This window comes from Puma concolor, chromosome A1 (genome assembly GCF_028749965.1).
Source record: "Puma concolor isolate L17-30 chromosome A1, mPumCon1.1.hap2, whole genome shotgun sequence".
NCBI classification, from domain to species: Eukaryota; Metazoa; Chordata; class Mammalia; order Carnivora; family Felidae; genus Puma; species Puma concolor.
In genome coordinates this window covers 116,712,586-116,734,096 of record NC_141667.1, presented here as the reverse complement: position 1 = coordinate 116,734,096, position 21,511 = coordinate 116,712,586, and the positions used below count along the sequence as shown (strand labels likewise).

The window sequence follows — 21,511 nt, the reverse complement described above, 5'->3', positions numbered from 1 at the left end:
ATACCCCTTAATATGCCAATTCGTATCAGAATTAAGAACTTAAAAGATATAGATGACCAGGAATATTTGCATATAAGATTTGGTAGAGGTGGGAGTGGGCAGGAAGCCAAGAAAGGCCTCTCTAATGATACTAACCATATGGATACCTGCGAAAAGACAAGGGCATTGTGTACACAGTTAACAGTGCAAGGACTTGGGGACACAAGCGTGCTTGCCATTCTTGTGGAACAGCAGGGAAGACAGTGTGGCTGGAGTAGACTAAATAAGTAGGAGAGTAGTAGGGAATGATAGCAGAGAGAAAGCCAGGAGTCAGATCATATAGGACCAAGACTATGATAAAGACTTGCTTTATTCTGAATGAGAAGGGAAACCATTAGAGGCTTATGGACGTTGTGTTTTAAAAACATCACTCTGGCTGCTAGGGGTAGAACAAGACTACTGAAGGGGAGACAGAGTAGAAAGGGTGAGACTAGTTAAGAGGCTACTATAAAAATCCAGATGAGAAATTAGCATCTTGACACAATTCTTTTTGGTGGAAATGGTAAGAAGTAGTTAGATTCTCTGGGGCACCTGGATGGCTCAGTTGGTTGGGCGTCCGACTTTGGCTCAGGTCATGGTCTCACAATTTGTGGGTTTGAGCTCCGCACAGCTGTGCTGACAGCTCGGAGCCTGGAGCCTGCTTCAGATTCTGTCTCTGTCTCTCTCTCTCTGCCCCTCCTCCCTCACACTCCGTCTCTGTCTCTCAAAAAGGAATAAACGTTAAAAAAAAAAAAAAGTAGTCAGATTCTCGATTTATTTTATTTTCTTTAAAAAAATTTTTTTTAACGTTTATTTATTTTTGAGAGAGAGAGAGAGAGACAGAGCATGAACGGGGGAGTGTCGGATAGAGGGAGACACAGAATCTGAAACAGGCTCCAGGCTCTGAGCTGTCAGCACAGAGCCCGATGCGGGGCTCGAACTCACGGACCGCGAGATCATGACCTGAGCCAAAGTCGGCCGCTTAACCGACTGAGCCACCCAGGCGCCCTCGATTTATTTTAAAAGTACAGCTGACATGCTTTGCAGACATGTAGGGTGGGGAAAAAAAAAAGAACAGTCAAGTATGACTCCAAAGTTTTGGGCCTGAGCAAGTGGAAAACTGGAGCTACAACTTTCCGAATTACAGAAACCAGGGAGAGCAGGTTAAGCAGGTTGGAGGGATGGGGGTGGATGAGGAATAAAACAAGTATTTGTTTTTCATAAATTTCAATTTAAGATACCCAGTGGACATCCAAGGGGAGATGTAGAAGGGGCAGGTAGGTATCTGAGTATGGATCTCAGGGGAGAGATCTGGGCTAGAGATATAAAATTGGGACTAGTCATCATATAGACAATATATAAAGCCAGGTGACTATATGCTATTACTTAGAGAATGAGAGTAGAGATAAAAGAGGCTTGAGTAAAACCCTGGATAACTCTGTAATTCACCGGTCAGAAATATGAGAAAGAGCGGTCATGTAGAAGAATCAAGAGAAAATGGGGTTTTAGAAGTTAAGTATAGAAAATGTTTCAAGATGGAAGCAGTGACCAGATGTGCCCATGCTACTGATAGGTTGAGCAGGAAGAGAAGGAGTTATTGGTTGTCAGTGGAGTGACTGGGGCAAAAGCCTAACAGACATGAGTTCAAGGCAAAATGGAAGGAGAAGTAGAAACAGCACAGAAAACTCTTTCAAAGAGTTTTTCTTTAAAGGGAAGCAACAGCTAGAGGGGAATGCAGGGTCATATGAGCTTTTGTTTTTAGACTGAAAGACAGATTTATATTCTGGTAGGAAGAACTGAGTAAAGGAAAATTTTGATGATACATGATTAAAAAGACAGAAGGGATAACTACAGAAATAAAGTCTTGGAGGCAGGCAGGATGGGATGAAATACATGAGGAGATTTTTTTTTTCTCATTATTTTCTAATTACCTAGGAAGAAGAGTAATGGGATCCACTAAATTGAGAAAGGAAGTTTAAGTAACAAAAGTATATAAATAAAGATTCAATCAGAATACAAGTTTATGTGAATTCTTCATCAGGACAGTAAAGAGTCATACCTTCCAAAGTTCCCTGACTCTTAATTAAATTAGGATTTACTGAAAAAGATTTATGCTATATTTTCATTCCTAAGAAATTCTTCAATCATGATAAAGTAACCAGTTTCAGGACCATAAATATTAACACAAGCCTCTTAAATCCTCATGATTCTCCCTTCATATCATTTAAAAGTGAAATTAAGTGAGGGATGTCTGGGTGGCTCAGTTGGTTATGTGTCCGACTCTTGATTCGGCTTGGGTCACGATCCCAGCGTTGTGGGATAGAGCCCTGGGTCACACTCTACACTGAGTGTGGAACCTGCTTGAGATTCTTTCTCTCTCTCCCTCTACCCTCCCTCTCCCCATTCATTCTCTCTCTCAAAAAAAAAAAAAAAAAAAAGTGAAATAAATGGCTTAACCTCTTTTTAAATATGTTCTCCTTTTCATCTTCTAAATATTTACACTCTTTTTTTCATTCATATTTCTCTCATGTCCTATCATTAGCAGAAACATTTATCACTAAGACTCTTACTATAAATCAGTATGGATCTAATTTTAGAAAAAAACATCCTGGACTATTTTTATCAATGAATGGAAGCACTAGCTTAATGTTGCCATTTTCATCTGTGTTCAATTTTAAATACAAACTGAAAGAGAAGGATGCCTTTCAAGATCCAATTATTTCCTTTATCCCGAATTGACACTGACTTATGAACTTCTTATAGAAATAAAAAAATCAAAGCTAATGCACCAAGATGATCTGAAAACAAGTAACCATAACAAACAACTTTCAACAAATACCAACTCAATACACCTGGAAAACCCAGGAATGTTGTTAACAAGAGAAATAGAATGAGTGGTAGACAATTATAATTGCTGACTTTAGAGAGTAACACCAGATACTAAATAAATTTGAATTCTAGACTGCCTGAATTAACAGGTGAAGAATGGAAAGAAAGCAGTCTCTCTAAACAAGGGGATTTTGTACTACTTTCTCTTTATTAGTTTCCAGGAGACTAGCATAATACTCACTTCTATTTTTTAATCTGTTCTCTCATTTAGCATTATCCATTCATTGCTTCCTAATCCTCTAAATTTGAGTGACTTAAGAAATTCCCAATTTATAACCATGAGAGAAAAAAGGAGGGAGGGAACACTTAAAATTATCATCTTAATTAGCCTGAAAAACAATTTAAAAAAAACCATGAGGAGAACAATGATGTTAATGAAGAGTATTATCTACATATATTAACACTGACCAGGTTCTAAATCTCTGCAATTCTAAGGGTGTACTTTCACAGAAAAGTCTAGAAAATGAGTTCTTGATTTTTCAATTGCATTATAACTTCAGTGAACTTCAACTCTAAAGCAGCAAGGACAACAGACCCTGGTTACTCCTAACTGAAAGAAAAGCAGAGATATTTCAATTGTATCCCTGTTTTTAGCTTAATATTAAGCATTAATAAACAGTGCTCGTTCAAAAAATACCACTATTTGTTTTATGATAGCAGTACTTTAACAATAGTTAACTAAAGGTCACATTTTTTTGTAATTTACTGATTCTTTATTTGACCAAAACAGCTCACCTGGCACAAAATATTCTGTTTGCATAAACCAATGAAATTCCAAATGAAATCCCAAGCGAATGGCCTTCAAGGTGACAAGGAAAATCAAATAGAGAACAGATACTGTGCCTGTGAGAAAAAATTCAGAAACCATTGATCATTTTTGTGTATTTTACAGACTATTTTAAAATTAAGCTTTGTTTCTATATTCTCAGCAAAGTTTGGAAAATTATTACCTTCATGGATTATGCCCACTAAAACCCAGGTGTGATCTAAAGAACAGAAACCAGCTATGTGAGTTTTCAGAAAACAAAGCAAAACATTATATAGTGGGCCTAAGAACTAGATGAAGGTGGCTCATATACTGAAGAAGGCAAGACTGTCTAATTTATTTATGAGTTAAGTGGAGGATACATGCAAAGAATTCATTACAAAACTGTATGGTTACATAGGAGAAAAAAACAACATCAAACTGACTCTTATTCTTTGTATTGGAAATATCAGAGATAGTCAATAAGCAGGAAAAGTCTGCCACAGTATTTACTGAAAGATGGTAAGAAAGTAGAGAAAGAAAAGTAGTGACTGTGGATTATAAACCTATTTGAGAAAGGTGATAAGCCAAATAATCCATGAACACTCTGATGTCGTATCTGGATAAGGTTTCAACTAGGCAGTACTACCTATTAGATGAAAAGATTACAGTTTCTACTCATAGGTATTTATACACAGGGTGAGGTGGACATTCACAGCTTCTGGTAATCTAGAAGTTAAAGAATTATTCCTTTAAGGAGTTAAATCCAGTCATTATGGAGTAGAGTCAGGGAATTCAAGTAGGTTTCTTTCTTTAAGAATTAGATAAAAATTTCTGTAAAGAAGCTACAGTTTTAAAAGAAAGGGAGAGTATCAAGAAAAAGGGCAAAAACAAAATATCCTTAAGGAGGTGGAAAATAATCAACCTGGTTACAAGTTTTGTGATTGTTTAACAAATATTTCTATAAATTTATATGCCAACTTTTAAAGATCTGTTCCATAGGAAAGTCGGCAAGCAAATCAGGAAACCACAAATGAGCTACTCTGGGTTTGCAGATTAGCTGATTCAGAAAGAATAAAAACAAGAGGCCAAAGCTTATATAACCACAACTTTTCATTCTCTGTGGGTGTCTATGGCAGTCTTGTAGTGAATCCTATTGTGAGACAGAGAGGTATAGAAAAATACCCTTACCTCATACTTTGGTTTTCTGAAACTCAAAAAGCTAGCTCCTTGATGTGATGAGTAATCTAATTATTTTATACTCTAGGGCCTACCAGGAGATCAGATCTATAGGGAGGAGGTGAAATCCTATGGTTTATTTGGGGTTATCAATTTTTTATGACTGTTATCCTTGTCTTTAGCTAACCAGATCTAAGCTTTCATTAGGGGTTCCTTTCACCGTCTAAAAGCTCAGTGTTGCAAAAGTGCTGCAAAAAAACAAAAAAAAATGTGAAAACATTCCTTTAACGATGCTAAAATTTCTGAAATTTCTTCAGTGATTTCAGAAATTTCCGTAAAACAGGGCTCACAGTAAGAAGTCTCTTCCTTTAAAGAGGACTTTTCTCTCCAGTAGAGAGAAATCACTGAGGAGGATGGCAAAAGCAGAATAAAGCTGGGCAGGTTGAGTTAGATAAAAAATGATATCCCAGGTCGGAAGGTGATAATTCTGTGCTATACTTTTAAATAGAAACCGTAGGAAAAAAATATTCCATAACCTCCCTTAGTAAGTTCTAATGATTCTAATCCTTAGGATTGAGAATTCCTATAATATCCAGTATGGATCTCTCCTCCTGAAATCTTAATGTTTCCTTTAATTGTACCCACAGAAGAAATGAGGAATAGTGTTTCAGTAAGGATAGAACAGGAAATCCAGTAACTCATCTTTAAAAAAAAGAACTTGGACTTAAAATGGTCATCTACATTTTCCTCTGTGCCAAACTCCACAAAGAAAACCAAAAAGCAGGGTAACATACAAATGAACAAATTGAACATAGATGAACAGGCCTGGTGGGTAACTCCCCAGCCAGACAGTATCCACAGAATCCAACATGTACTCCACTACACAGAAGCTCTATAACACAATGCCTTGGCTTACCTAGGATATTAAATTTTGAAAAAAATGAAGGAGATTTGAAATTGAGCAGTGGCAGCAGGAGCCCTATGAGGTAAAAGGGCACTGTCTTAGACTTATTCCACCACTTTTCAAACTGCTGCAGTCCCGTGTCATTGGCATAGAAAATCATAGAGCCATTGTCAGGGTGGCCACCACTCCCAGCACTTGGACAAATCACTGCAACAGGAAAGCATCAGATAAGAGAAGACCACAGAGAACAGACAATGAGTATCCCAAAAGACTGACACTTGTTCTACCAACCTCAACTTGTCTCACGAATATTAAGTTTCCCCTTTCTGGAAAAAATGGAGAGTTATATTTAGATATAGGATAGGATTCTTTTATCTGCAAACAATTAAAGGTGGTAGAATCTTAGACAATTCTGAGGTATATCCTTAATTTGTATGGGAAGCTATAAAATATCCTACCAACTATCCTTTGGTTCCATTGCCAGAGAGAAAATTTTGGGATGAATGGTATTTGATCTCATTTATACAATGATGTAAGAAATATTGAGGGTGATTTGTTACTTTTATGTTAATAACCCACACAAAGGCCAAAGAGCAGGTTTCTTTTAACAAAATCTATCAGGTTGGAATAAAAAGTGGTCATCATTGAAACAGCTGACACAGTATTTCCAACACTGAATTGTTGGTTATAGCTTAAGAATCCTTGAATTCCAGCAATCTGGGATAATTCTCCTGTAAGTTTATCACATTTTACAGCAGCCTAAGAGCCTAGATGATATCCAGAGAAGTGGGAATTGAATGAAACATTTTTCCTAACACTGATCTTCAAATGGTAATTTCTTTTGTTGAGGAGAGACAATACACATCATTCTGTGTTTCTATTTTCACAATAGTACTTTTCCTAATAATCAGCTCTTTTTAAAAGAACTCTTAATGCTGGTGAAAAATACTCCTACTGAGCAACATTCATACTCATTACTAGTCAAAGAGAAAAAGATACATTCATTTTAAGTTCTGTTTTTAATTTTATTCTCTATCTGTTTCTTGGCATGCCACAAAGCTAAACACTTAGTTTTCTTGCTTAGTCAGCATTTTTATTTTTTTTAATGTTTATTTTATTTTTGAGAGAGAGAGGAACAGCACAGCTGGGGAGAGGTCTAGAGAGGGGGACAAAGGATCCGAAGCAGACTCTGTGCTGACAGCAGGGAGCCCAATGTGGGGCTCAAACTCATGAACTGTGAGATCATGACCTGAGCCAAAGTTGGATGCTCAACTGCTGAGGCACCCATTGTCCCTACTTAGTCAGCATTTCAACATGTATTTTTTTCTTTTATGTCTGGACAGAAGTAAATTAACTTGAATTTTTCTTGTGCTAGTAATTACAGTGGTAAAAAGCACAGGCTATGGAGATAAATTGACTAAATAACGAACCGTGACTCTGTCACTTAATACTTATGTAACCTTCGACAAGTCATTAGTTTCTCTGTGCCTTCCTTGGTTTCTGCATCTAGAGAGTGAAGCAAAGAGGTACTGTACAACATTTAGACAAATGCCTGCTACACAGTAAGTATCCAAAAATGCCAGCTGTAATTTTATATTAACTGAGATGGACTATTTCATACTCTTACTATTTAATACATTCTTCAAAATAAGCAGATGAATCAGGAAGTGCTAGTATCAACATACCACTATGGAAAGTAAACTTTGCTGATGGTGTTCTTGAAATCATCAGTGTATGAAGAGATTTTAAAATTATACCAAAATATTTTAGGATAATTATTCAAAGGTGTGTGTGCATGTCCAGAAAAAAGCTGGTACTTCACTCACTCATTTGCTAGTGTTAACAAAATACAGGTTAATAGGTTTAATTAAAGAGCAAAGTAAGATACTGAATAGTAAATACTGAAATGGTTGCTTCATGAGAGACTTTTGCCTGTTTCCTACATCCCCAAAGTCTAGAACAGTTCCTGACACAGGCTTAAAAAATATATATTGAATGAACTGTCTTCTCAGAGATCAGTGCATTCAGCCATCAAAATGTTATCATCTTGGGGGCTCCTGGGTGGTTCAGTCAGTTAAGCATCTCTGGATTTTGCTTAGGTCATGATCTCACAGTTTGTGAATTCAAGCCCTGTGCTGACAACACGGAGCCTGCTTAGGATTCTCTCTTTCTTCCTCTCTCTCTCTCTCTCAAAATAAATAAAAACTTTAAAAAAATTATATCAATTTGGTATCTCTGAAATCTAAATACATAAAAGCCTTAGGTGATGTACAAGTTTAACAGTGAGACTGTTAACAAGGTTATCATAGCTTTGTTATTCACCTGCCCTGTGACTGCCATCATGGATAAATCCACATGCTACAAAGATTTATTGTAAATAAATTAATTGAAGGAAACTTTTCTAAGAAATTAAGATATTTTTGCTAAGCCTTCAATTTATTTTTCTGTATATATTTACTAACCTTTGTTCATTATCAGGAAATTAATTATTCTGTAGCATACAGTTTTGTGTATCTTAAATATTAGTAACTAATACAATAAACATCTAAAAAATTTTACAAACTGAGAACTATGCTTTTAGACTTCTGAAACAATTAGCAGAGATAGAGGCTCTTAAAAACAAGTATTAACTATTTATAGGCAAATATGGATTTTATAGATGTTAGTTACAATTGTGAATTGCATAATATGAACTCAACCTTGTTTAGCTTACATTAACACAACGTTTTATGGAGTTTGTTTTTTTTTAAAGACACCAGTTGCTGAAAATTTAATAGTGGCTCAGTTAACATAATGATAATGATATTACATTAATTATTTACCTAAGGTAAAGCAATATATTCTACCTTAAATCCGTTTTGAAGTGAAGTAGAAAATTAAAAACAAAACAAAACAAAACAAGCTAAGGGGCGCCTGGGTTGCTCAGTCGGTTAAGCATCTGACTCTTGATATTGGTTCAGGTCATGATCTCACAGTTGTGATCTCAAGCCTCATGTTGGGCTCCATGCTGAGCATGGAGCCTGTTTGGGATTCTCTCTCCCCTTCCCCCACTCCCTCTCACTCTCAAAATAAATAAATAAACTTGAAACAACAAAACAGGGGCACATGGGTGGCTCAGCTGGTTAAGCTCAGGCCATGATCTGGTAGCGGTTCATGAGTTTGAGCACCACATCAGGCTCTCTGCTGTCAGCTCAGAGCCACTTCAGATCATCTGTCCCCTTTTTTCTCTGCCCCTCCCTCACTCATGCATGTACTTTCCCTCTTTTTCTCTCTCACTCTCTCAATCAAAAATAAATAAACATTAAAAACAAAACAAAACAAAACAAAAACAAGCTAAGCTTCAAATTCTAAGCTACTTACCCGGGTTGCTATCATTGGTACTCAGTACAGCATCTGTGTCATTAATGTGATGAATAAAATCTAAAAATTAGAGAAAAAAATACATTTTAATACCAAATAAAAGACGTTAAACTGATCACCCTCTAAAATCTTTGATCTTTAAAAATCTTTTAAGATCTAGCATGGGGTAATACACCTAGTACAAGGAACAAAGACTGCTTCATTGTTAACACAGCTTCGCCTTTGTCATTTTTCTGTACTTATAGAAATGATGCCATTGACTTCAGAGTTCTCACTATGGAAAATTTTCACATGATTGAGGATTAAAAAAAAAATCTAGCCACAAGGCAGAATTTAGTTAAAGCCCTGGAATCAAACTGTACAACTGTTTTCTTATACTCACACTAATTTATATGTAAGTATAGTTACACCTTATATAAAGAAGGGGAAAACCAACACTTATAATAGCCAAGCTTATCAGGAGAACCACTTAAAGTTTTTAGAAAGTATACTACATGCTTTTATAGACTGACGGTTATACAGTAATTATTACTCACAAGAACCACTAAATTACACCAAAGGAAGTAGCAAAGTTAAAAGCATATGCAGATATCTGAGCATTCATATTATTCTATAGTTAATGAGAGAATGGGTAAAGAATGTGTTTTCTTGTTACTTTATTCTGTTTGATATTAATTTTTTATAATCTTAATAAGCATTAAAAAGTGATGATAAAAATGTTGGATTAGATTTTCAGGTCATAAAGTTAAGTATGTGAATTATTCATCTTCACTTCCACTGTATGCTTCTCAAGATAAAAGGAGGAGTTTAGTGCTCTAGGTTTTTATGCTATCTTCAAGGGTTATTAGTGATAAGATTGGAAGTTATCAATCTTTATATACGTCGTGATGCCAAAGACTTAAATAAGGCTAGTAAAACCCTGATACCGAGTATACTAGGTTAAAGAGTCTCCCCCCAAATCCATGCCCATAGGAACCTTAGAATGTGATCTTATTTGGAAACAGGGTCTTTGCAGATATAATCAAGTGATGATAAGGTTGTATTGGTTAGGGTAAGCCGTAAATGAATTTTACGGCTTCTTCACCAGAAGCTAGGAGAGGCAAGGAAGGAGCTTTCCCTAAAGGCTTCAAAGGGAGCCCTAGTGACACTTCAATTTTGGACTTCTGGTTGCCAGGACTCTGAGAATAAATTTCTCTTGTTTTAAGCCAAAGAGTTCACAGTAATTTTTACAGCAGCCCTAAGTCTCAACAAGGACAGTGTGAGAAAAGAAAAAAAAAAAAAAATACACACACACACACACACACACACACACACACACACACAGGGTAATATCTCTTGTGAAAAGACACAAAGGTCCTAAATAAAACAGCAGCCACACTCCTTTCAAAAGTAAACTGAATCCAGTAAGCAATTAAAAAATACACATCATGACTGTTAAACTAAGTTTATAACAGAATATTAAGAATGACTTAAATACTACAAAATATATTCATTTAATTCACCATATCAACAATTTAAAGAAGAGTTTTATGATCATCTCAAGATTATTGAGCATCTGATAAAATCCAACATACATGAATAAAACTGCTTAAGAAAATAATAGGCAGGAACATCTTTAAGCTGCTAAAGGGTGTAACCAATATCCCACAACAAACATAATATTTAATGGTGAAACATCAGAAAGATTTCCACAGGAACAATATAAAGATGTCTACCAGCACTGCATCTATACAACTTTACACTTTAAAAAAGATAAGCATGTCTATATATATGTGTGTGTGTGTGTATATATATATATATATATACACACACACACACATATATATGTTGTATGTGTTTGTATGTATATACATATATAAATATAAGGGTATGGCATACATAAATACAAATGTATGTATACACATATGAATCACTTAGAAAGTAATAACTGGCTAGGAAGTTTTCATTACTCATGGAGGAGGTAACTATCTTAACAGAAAATCCAAAGTGAATCTACAAAATTAGCATCAGTAAGAGTTCAACACATCTGCTAGATTCAAGATAAACATCTAAAAATTAATTATGTTCTTTTATAATAGCAACAAATAACTTGAATTTTTATAATAAAAAAATATTATCACTACTTTCTAGGAAGATGGAATGGTTTCAATGAAGGGTGTGTGGGTTACATGGATGTATTCATTTGTCAAAATTATACGGCTAAGATTTATGTGTTTCTATGAATTTAAATTCTATGTAAAAAAGAGAATTGTATATATGATAGTAATTAATTGGGGTGCAGAGTGGATATAAGCATAGATCATGTTTTTTTCAGTGGAAAAAATATTGCTCCCAAGGGGGGAAAAATTTGTACCTAGGGGGCAAAAAAGGTCCCTTATCCTTTTTACATAGAAAGCACAAATATATATACAGTTCATAATGGATAAAAAGTATATCTGTGATATTAAAACAAACTGAATCAACTATATTTTTCAGAATTACAAAATGACTTTTTGCTTTATTTATCCCAAGTCCAGAATTTAAGGCTGAAACTAAAACATTTCAATAGTTACTGTACCTAAAAGTAACTAATGTTAAAGATATAGATACTTACTAAAAATAAACTTTCCAGTATTAAAAAGAAAATTAGACATAAGCACCCAATAAACTATCATTGCTCCAATAAGAGACACCAAAGAGAAAAGGAGACTTGACCACTGTCCAAAGGAGCCAAAATAATATCTGCAGACATCTGGATATTCCCAGGTAGTGGTATCCACTGATGCTAGATAAACATAAAAGAAAGAATAAAATTAGATGTTAATCATATATCCCATAATCATAATTTGTGTTCCCTCAATTAACTCAAAATATTTAACAAAATATTAAGAATATTCCACCACCAAATATTAGATATTAAATCATATAAAAACATTATAGAACAGGGGCACCTGGATGGCTTAGTCAGTTAAGCATCCAACTTCAGCTCAGGTCATGATCTCACGCTTTGTGTGTTTGAGCCCACACTGAGCTCTGTCTGCCAGTACAGAGCCCGCTTTGGATCCTCTGACTCTTCTCTGCCCTTCCCCCACTCGTGCATGATCTCTCTCTCTCTCTCACTCTCCCTCTCAAAAATAAATAAACATTAAAAAAAAATTAAGGGGCGCCTGAGTGGTTCAGTTGGTTGAGCGTCTGACCTCAGCTCAAGTCATGATCATGCAGTTCATGAGTTTAAGCCCCACATCAGGCTCTGTGGTGACAGCTCAGAGCCTGGTACCTGCTTTGGATTCTGTGTCTTCCTCTCTTTCTGCCCCTCCCCTGCTCATGCTCTGCCTCTCACTCTCTCAAAAATAAATAAAACATATAAAAAACTTAAAAAACTACAGAACACATAAAAAAGAAATATAGATCAATGAAACAGTATAGATAATATAAGAAATAGATTATAGTATCATATTATATAATTAATAAAAACAAATGATAAATCAAGGCTAGACAAAATCATCAGTGAGAGTCAGAAGATATTATCCAGCAATATTTGGCATACTTAAATAACAGTATGGAATAAAATTTTCCTGAGTCATACTTTATACCACATGATAATTTCAGACAATTGAGCTAAGAATTAAAAAATTAAATAACAGAAAAGTTAGAAGACAATGTAAAAACAGACACTGAAAGGTTACCCTTTTCTATCAAATGAAGAAAGAAATTACAATGGAAAAGACAGGCAGATATAAAAAAACTCATATAACACTAAAGCCATTAAATTGTTGAATGGAAAAGAAATTGACATGAAATAACAGCTAAAAGGCTAATGCTTACATCATATATAGCACTTAGCAGATCTATAAGAACACCAAGAGACTTGTGGATAAATGGGAATGGGATAAATAAATAATAAAATTAAGAGAAAATATACCAGTGCTTAAGAGACCCCCTCCCCACCAAAAAAAATTGAAGGCAAAATCTGGTCTCTTTACTTAGAATTGCTAAGATTCACTGAAACAATATATGTCTATTTCAGTCCTAAACTATTTTAAAACAATGTAAAATGGTATTTCTCTGATCCAGAATTTATAGATGAATAGAGGCAATGTATAAATAAACTCTGCAAATTCACTACAAAGGACACGTTCATATTTTCATATTTTTCTAGTTACATTTTCTAGTTTTAGGGAATTCCAACATTTAGATCTCTTGGTAGGGATAGATCAAAAGTTACCATTAACTGTTAAGAATCATAGAATTCTCAATTTAGTTCTGAAAAAGACTTTATTTTTAAAAGATGACCTTTAAAATTATTCTTATGAGGAAATTAGCACCAAAGTAAATGCATTCTGCAAAGAATTACAAACCTCTCTGAATTTAAAGGCAGTCACTAATTCACTGACATATCAGTTCAGCTGAATGCTATGAATAAGACAAGTAAATCTTTAGGCACAAAATAGTTAACACACACATGGAATGTACACATTAATGATCTACTGTAACAGGAAATACTTATTAATACCCAAATAGCTACTCTATTTTTATCATGGCAAACTCTTATTTTTAAAACTTTTTTTTTTTTTTAATTTTTTTTTTTTTTCAACGTTTATTTATTTTTGGGACAGAGAGAGACAGAGCATGAACGGGGGAGGGGCAGAGAGAGAGGGAGACACAGAATCGGAAACAGGCTCCAGGCTCTGAGCCATCAGCCCAGAGCCTGACGCGGGGCTCGAACTCCAGGACCGCGAGATCGTGACCTGGCTGAAGTCGGACGCTTAACCGACTGCGCCACCCAGGCGCCCCTATCATGGCAAACTCTTACATATCATAGCTCGTGATTTCACTACTCTATAGCAGCAATAAAGTGTTAAAATGCCCATCAGCATGATGACACACATTCCAGTAGTAAAGCCAGCCTGTTTAAAAACACAAAAAGAACAACATATATCATGTTAGAATAAATTCATATGCAACCATATTATGTTACTTTAAACAATTATGATAAAAACCTGACAATGTAAAATTAAGTATAATTACCTATTTTCTTTAATAAATTTTACGTAGATTTATTAAAACCTTTATTATAAAGCTTACACTATTAAGAGAAAAAAAATTCAGGCAAAAAGCATGCTGAAAAATTATATTACCTGTTTCATGCCCCAAGGAATACTTAGTATAGATGTTCCCATCATGGTATTCCAAATCATAAAACTGAAAACACAGAGTAACAGCAGTAAAAATATGGAGTTTAACTATTCAAATATCTTAATTAAGACAAAAATTAAAATAACCAGTAATTTTCATTTATTTATAGTTTAAGTAATGCTCCAAAAATTAAGTTTACTCACATGGTTACTAAACTGGTGTTTTTACCATATCCTTTAGTGTAACTTTGGAGTTTATAAGCAGAACCCAATGGACTATATACATAGCACTCTTCTGGAGCTGGAACTACATGATCTGGAGCAATCTAGTAAGAGAAGAAACACAGAGAAATGTTAGAACCAGTAAATGTGCAAAACAGGATATTTTCTATACATCAGATTACCTGACTCTAGACACATTTCTAAGTATCATGAACAAACACGTATTTCTGATTTATTAACATAAAAAATACTTTCCAAATATAGTAGATCTAAAGGAAAAGAGTTTCAAGAATATAAGAAACCGTTCATGTGAAATGAGAATGAATTCTTAAAAATACACAACTGCCAAAGTATTTTTCTCTTTATTTTCATGAGAAATAAAGAAGAGTCAGCAAAGACTGAGATTAAAGAATTCTAGATAGAGGAGATTTGGACCTTAGATTAGGGGAATTTCAAGAGTCAAGTGGCCAGTGAACTCCTCTGTGAGAGTGGTTTTACCAAAGAGGTAGGTAGGGAACTCAAATTATAAAGAATTGAAAGCCAAAAAATTAAAAACAGAACTACCCTATGACCCAGCAATTGCACTATTAGGTATTTATCCAAAGGATACAAAACTGCTGATTTGAGGGGCATGTGCACCCCAACGTTTATAGCAGTGCTATCAACAATAGCCAAATTACGAAAAGGGCCCAAATGTCCAGTGACTGATGAATGGATTAAAGAAGAGGCGGTGTATACACACACACACACACACACACACACACACACACACACACACACACACTGGAATACTACTCTGTGATAAAAAAAGAATGAAATCTTGCCATTTGCAACAATGTGGATGGGACTAGAGAGTATGCTAAGTGAAATAAGTGAATCATAGACAGATGTCGTATGATTTTACTCCTATGTGAAATTTGAGAAACACAATAGATAATCATGGGGAAGGGAAGGAAAAATAAGATAAAAATAGAGAGGGAGGCAAACCATAAAAGACTCTTAAATACAGAGAACAAACTGAGGGTTGCTGGAGAGGAGGTGGATGGGAGGATGGGGTGAATGGGTGATGGACATTAAGAAGGGCATTTGTTGGGATGAGCATTGGTTGTCATATGTAAGAGATCAATCACTGGGTTCTACTTCTGAAGTCAAGACTATACTGTATGTTAACTACCTTGAATTAAAAAAAAAAAAGAATTGAGAGTCAATAGAAGATAAACAATGGAAAAATAAATATAGACCATTCTTTTACATGCTTACTAAAGCATTTAAAAAGCAGAAGAAAAAAAAGGTGAGCTAACACAGCCTAAGGAAAGGCAAAGCAAGAATTCTTAAAGATGGAGTATGTAAGCAAGAGGGAAGGAGCTAAGAGAGTTTGAAAGCACACAGACGACTGAACAGATAATATATTTCCTATACACATAGCTCCCACCTTGCCCCCTCATACATATTTTCTGAATTCTACCTCCCTATGGAGGGAAGATATTACAGTACTCTGGTATAACTATGCCCATCTCCCTGAGAATAGCTCTTGAGAATATGCAGTCCTATATATAGTAGTACAGTAGTTAAAGACATAGGAGCTGTCTGGCATAAATCAACAATCTTTTATATTCAGCACCTAGTAAGTAAATTTACAACTTTGTGCTAGGTTTAGAGTTCAAGAAAAAAAATACAGTCCACAACTTTAAGAAGCTTAAATTCCAGCTGGAAGATACATGAAGCAATCAGATAAGGCTATCAGAGATAAAAAAAATTAAGTGCGGGATACTATATGGAAGGAATGACAAAAAATTAACGGGGACTAGAATAGTTGGGGAAGATGTCAAGGAGGTGATGGAACACTGGGCCTCAGTAGTAAGACAAGATATGGACTGGTGCAAAAAGAAAGTGTCGAATCATTCTCTATTTATGCGTATGATTGGTGGTATCTTGTAGGAAAAGAATGTCTCAAATGTTATGCCTGGTGTGGCTTTGGAAACAACTACTTCTGAGAGATAAAAAGGCATATATGGAGGGGCACCTGGGTGGCTCAGTCTGTTAAGCATCCAACTCTTAATCTGAGGGTCATGAGTTCAAGCCCTGCATTTGGCTCTACACTGAGTATTAAGCCTACTTAAGAATGAAAAGGCATATATGGAAATGGGTTTGTTGCCTTCTCTTTTATCCTCATTCCTCCTGGGAATAAAAAAGAAAAAGGGGAAGGGCCATGCCTGCATCAGTCAGGAGATAAACCATGATAGCAAAGGTCAGAAAAAGTGAAAATCAAAAGTTATAGGGGGCAGGATTACAAGCTAGAGAAGTTAAGAAGTTGCAAATTCTTGGGGTCCCTGGGTGACTCAGTCAGTTAAGCATCTGACTTCAGGTCAAGTCATGCTAACAGCTCAGAGCCTGGAGCCTGGAGCCTGGAGCCTGCAGCTTGCAGCCTGCATGGGATTCTGCGTCTCCCCTCTCTGCCCCTCCCCTACTCACGCTATATGTCTCTCTCTCTCCCTCAAAAATAAATAAACATTAAAAAAAAAAAAAAAAAAAAAAAGAAGCAGCTCCCAATTCTTAGAATTACAGAAAAAATGGAGAATTGGATCCCACACTCTGATAGTAATCTAGGGCAGTGCTTTTCGAACTTGAATTTTCCTGTGATTGACACAGGGATATTGTTAAGCACAGATTATGATTCAGTAAGTCTGGAGTAAAGAATAGGATTCTGTATTTTTAGTAAGTTCTCAGTGATGCCAATACTGCTGGCTTGTGCAGGCCCTGCTTTTATTAACAAGGATCTAGGAGATGTTGGCAGCCAAATAATTTTCTTCTCTTCCTGATTTTAGAATAAAAATATTAAGGTAAATGAGGAAATTTTCAGAAATAAAATGTTTAATTCTATAAAATCCTGACACTTACGGCTTCACATTGTTTTGCCCTTAAAAATCTTTTAAGAAAAATAATTTTGGAATTCTCAGAAAATGAGCATGGATGTATACATATATTCATTAAAAATGGTCATATCACACTGTTACCTTTTGATCTCTGTTGACCACTGTTTATATACTTTGATTTAGAGTTATTTCACTGTCAGTTAACAAAAGGTATTCAATTTGGTGTACAATGCTGACTTAATTTCCAGGCAAGCAATGTTCATTCAGGCCTAGACTGGCCCAGTCAGTATCTCTGAACTTTGCTTCCACAAGCAGAGCCCCTAGGAGGTCTGAATTAGACCCAGAGATACTAGATTACTTCTACTCCACAGAGGACTGAGATAATTCTGTTATAGAACTAAGACTTTACTGTAACTACTGATATAAATGCCTGGGGGAGGAAAAAGTGAAAAAATTGGGGAAAAAAACGACACCACTCAGAATATTTGGGATGTCCTTATTTTGGCTATACAAAAGGAGATCGTAATACCTCAGAAGGCTTTAGTGAGATATCTATGTTCAAGTGATATCCTAATCATTGCCCTTTAGTAAATATCTAAAATTTCCATTTTTCTTTAAGTTTCCAAATATCTCATATATGATAATTCTTATAAGCAAACAAATTACTTCCAATATGTTTCTGATCCTAAAATAATATAGATTTTAGAAGATCAAGAGTCAATAACTATAGTCCATGGGTCAAATCTGGCCTTCAAACCAATTTTTTACAGCCCCTTTGCTAGGAATGGTTTTTATATTTATAATGGTCATAAAATAAAAGTGAAGAATATATAACTGTATGTGGCCCACAAAGCCTAAAATGTTTAAAATCTGCTCTTTGACCTATGTATTTTATCTACAAAAGGACAGTGCTAAATAGTAAAAATATTATACATTTGCATGTATTTCAGTTTCCCATTCCTGCAGAAAATTTCTAAAAACATCTTTCCCTCATAGCTTCAAACTTAAAAACTGAACAGACTAACCAGACTTGTTATTATTTATGTTTTTAATCAATAACCTCAAGTATTTCAGAAGTAGTCTGTCCTCCAAAAAGCTCTTAGGACTGGGGACTAGCAGAATTTAATCCAACAAATCTCTTAGGCTATTATCAACATAGAGAGGTTGTTCCAAATCTCTAAGTTACGCTAGATAAGAATGAACTAGCCTGAGATGTAAGACATGTGTTAATTACTATCTTGACTTTCCATGATGCCATCCTTGGAATATGGCCAGCAAAAAGTTCAATCACTGGGAGTCCCCCTGGCTTATGCTGTTCACTGTTCATTTCAATGTAACCTTAGACAATTAGCCATGTTTTCCCCCTTACCAGTGCCTTGTCTGCAGGAGCGGTGAGCCGGCTGTAGTAATGAATCCTCTTGTTCATAGCAGAGGCATGGTCGCTAACCCTCTGAATGACATCATTCACATTGACGATGTTTGTGGGCTCTATATAGAAAGGCCTAGAGAAGGGAATATACACTTGACAAAGAACATTCAGCCAGAAATTCTGGAAGTCAGCCATTGAAGAAAATAACTTCTTGTCCCCCATTAGAAATGAGATGCACCACCACAAGACATTCACTTCTCACTTTTGGTGGGAAAAGAAAATTTTACAAAAGAAGCATTATCCAATCCACAGAATAAAGCTTTTGTCTCCTAATACTATCATAAACACTCGTTTCTACTCTTTAGGAATTTAGCAATAGAGGAGACATAACAGAAAGAGCTTCAATCAATTATTAAAAATAAATATAGCAGCTGACAGTTTTCAACAATGAAATTTAGATCCACACAACTTTGAATATTCTCTCAAAAGGCTTTTGGCACTAAATCAGAGAAATTACTGACATAAATGTTCTTCTACTCAACAGTCTCTATTCCTTCTTTACGGGCCAATGTTACTTCCTATGACAAATAAAATACAGATAAGTGATCTCAACCATCTCCCTTGTGAAACTTATCCAAAGTACTGTCAAATGGAACATCAAGACACCAGAGATATTTTGCCTTATTCTACTTTTCTTGGATTTCAGTAACAAATCCTATTATGTTATTATTTATGTGTATACTCCCTTCCCATAACTGTGTCCCAATTAACTGTAGATTCTGGTTTTCAATCATCATTTTCAGTCATTAACCCTGCCAGTTCCTAACAAAACTCCTTCCATTTGCTTTCTAAGCTTCCAGTAATGGACTCCAAAACAGAAAGACCAGGCAGAGTAGCATGAAAAGGACTGCTTTCCTCCACTGACTCTCAGATCCCTCAAAGTCACAAATGATACTGTGCCCCAAACTGCATGTACTATGCTATTTCAGATTACATACAGATCCAAGTAATGAAGGAAAAAAAACTAGATTTCTCTGGTTCCATATAACTCTTCTATATTTATAGTTCTGAAAGAAGCTTAAAATTTATGCTAGTCATTTGTGGAGACAGTTAATCTGGTCCTGTGGAATCACCTGAAAAACCAAGTGACTGAAATTTTAGTTTCTGCTATTTTTTCCAACTACTAGCTATAAGAGAAATCGTAGTATAGATGTTAAATTTAATCTTGTCTCTCTAGTTAGTATACAGAATCTCTGAATCTTCCTTTTGCTATTTACTCTCCACCACAGCACCTAAGTGGGACAGGTACTCTCCAATTCAATACACCAAATATCTTAAAGAAGAGCACTTACTAGAGCAAATAATATGGATAGGGAGATCAACGTGACATTATATCTACACTAAGCGTATCATTACTAAGTGAACTAAGGGATGTCAATAAATATGAAGGGGATATAAAGAAAATGAAACAGTCAGAGGCTGAATAAACTATCCCTACTTGGTAGTCTGAGGTAACTACCAATCCTCCCAAAGCACTATGGTATTTTATATAATTTGCATATCTACTGCATCAGTAGTACTAAAAAGCAATGTAAAATATTTATGTCCAGGAAACAGTTTAATCATACCTGGGGTCACAATCTACAGAGCATTCATTTCTTGTTTTGTAAGAATGATATCCCGCAAAGTTCAAGAAAGAACTACAGCTTAAAGTCAACATAAAGGAGAGAATGCAACTAATCAAGGATTACTAAAAGAGACTAACAAGAATGGTAGTGATAGAAAAGTATAAATATTCTACTTGTAGCTTCTTACTCTGAAAATTCAACGGTATTAATATCAACCACTAAATTGGCTTGAAGGCCTTGCTGAAAAGCAGTCCAGGAAGTGCTACATTTTTTGGCTTCTGGCATCTAAAAAAAGTGTTAACTGTACCAGTTTAGTTGGCTTGGGTACTCTGAGAGCAGAATGACTCTGAAAGTTTTTCTTTTCCGACAGTTTTCATCGAGATGCTGAGTGCCTGTTCAAACAAATATTTTGGAATCTTTTCAAAACAGATTCTCTTTAAAAATATCCAACTCAGCATATCTTAACTAAATTATTAGAAACATATGTTAAAGCTTCATCTGAGAGCAAAAAATATAAATTACATTTCTAAACTGAACTTTAGTTGGATCTGAAAACATTTTTAAAATTAGTATTATACAGAGAACAGTATTAAGAATTAAATACTTTTGAAATTTGGGTTTTTTCTTTTGAACACGGTTTCACATGATTGCTCCCTATCAGTATTACTTCCCATTTGAAGTATAGCTCAATTGTATCACAGCGAAAATAAATTATGATATTTCATGTAGAAGTTATATTTGTTTTACCTTATAAGTATTTATGGTTATGCTACAGAAAAAAAGTACCTTAAACATTCAGCAAAATTTTTAAAATATTTAGAAATGTGACTCAAAATCCCATATATTCATTTAACAAACTTATAAACAGAGAAATGTTATTTCTACCTAACACCTTTTCTAGGTTCCACTCCTTACATTCCTTAAAAACTTTTGGCTTTTAAATCTGTCTCCACCCTTCTACTGACCAGTTATACTCCTCTGAAAGTTAATAACAATTCCTTGACTTATAAGGTTCATACTCAATGTGAAGACCTATGATTTAAAGCTGTTTGTTCCTTTATTCACATCTCCATGAAAGCTGAAGCCCTCCAACACCTGCCAAATTGGGGTAGTTTCTTAAAAAATGAAAACGGAATCAAGTATTTAAAAATCTCAAGCAAATAAACATTCAAAATAATGAACCCACAGTACTTGTTTCTTCCTCCTTGGT

The 21,511-nt window shown here is 35.1% G+C and overlaps 1 protein-coding gene across 6 annotated transcripts in view; it reads right to left on the bottom strand.

The window, feature by feature from the left end:
- SLC38A9 (solute carrier family 38 member 9) overlaps nucleotides 1-21,511 on the bottom strand; it is an 82,414-nt gene that overhangs the window by 30,171 nt on the left and 30,732 nt on the right. For 3 of the 6 annotated variants that reach the window (XR_015249116.1, XM_025923698.2, XM_086700849.1), the window contains 8 exons: nucleotides 18,674-18,806; nucleotides 14,414-14,535; nucleotides 14,213-14,276; nucleotides 13,888-13,981; nucleotides 11,689-11,859; nucleotides 9,096-9,155; nucleotides 5,748-5,942; nucleotides 3,643-3,750 (listed from right to left, as the gene is read on the bottom strand). Coding sequence is in view for 5 of the 6 variants with exons in the window: in XM_025923698.2 (XP_025779483.1) it covers nucleotides 3,643-3,750; nucleotides 5,748-5,942; nucleotides 9,096-9,155; nucleotides 11,689-11,859; nucleotides 13,888-13,981; nucleotides 14,213-14,276; nucleotides 14,414-14,535; nucleotides 18,674-18,806 (947 nt within the window). In the remaining variant the exon portion in view is untranslated. Of the gene's footprint in view, nucleotides 1-3,642; nucleotides 3,751-5,747; nucleotides 5,943-9,095; nucleotides 9,156-11,688; nucleotides 11,860-13,887; nucleotides 13,982-14,212; nucleotides 14,277-14,413; nucleotides 14,536-18,673; nucleotides 18,807-20,608; nucleotides 20,694-21,511 lie in introns of all 6 variants that reach the window. The other 3 variants (XM_086700861.1, XM_086700856.1, XM_086700869.1) reach the window with 2 other exon arrangements.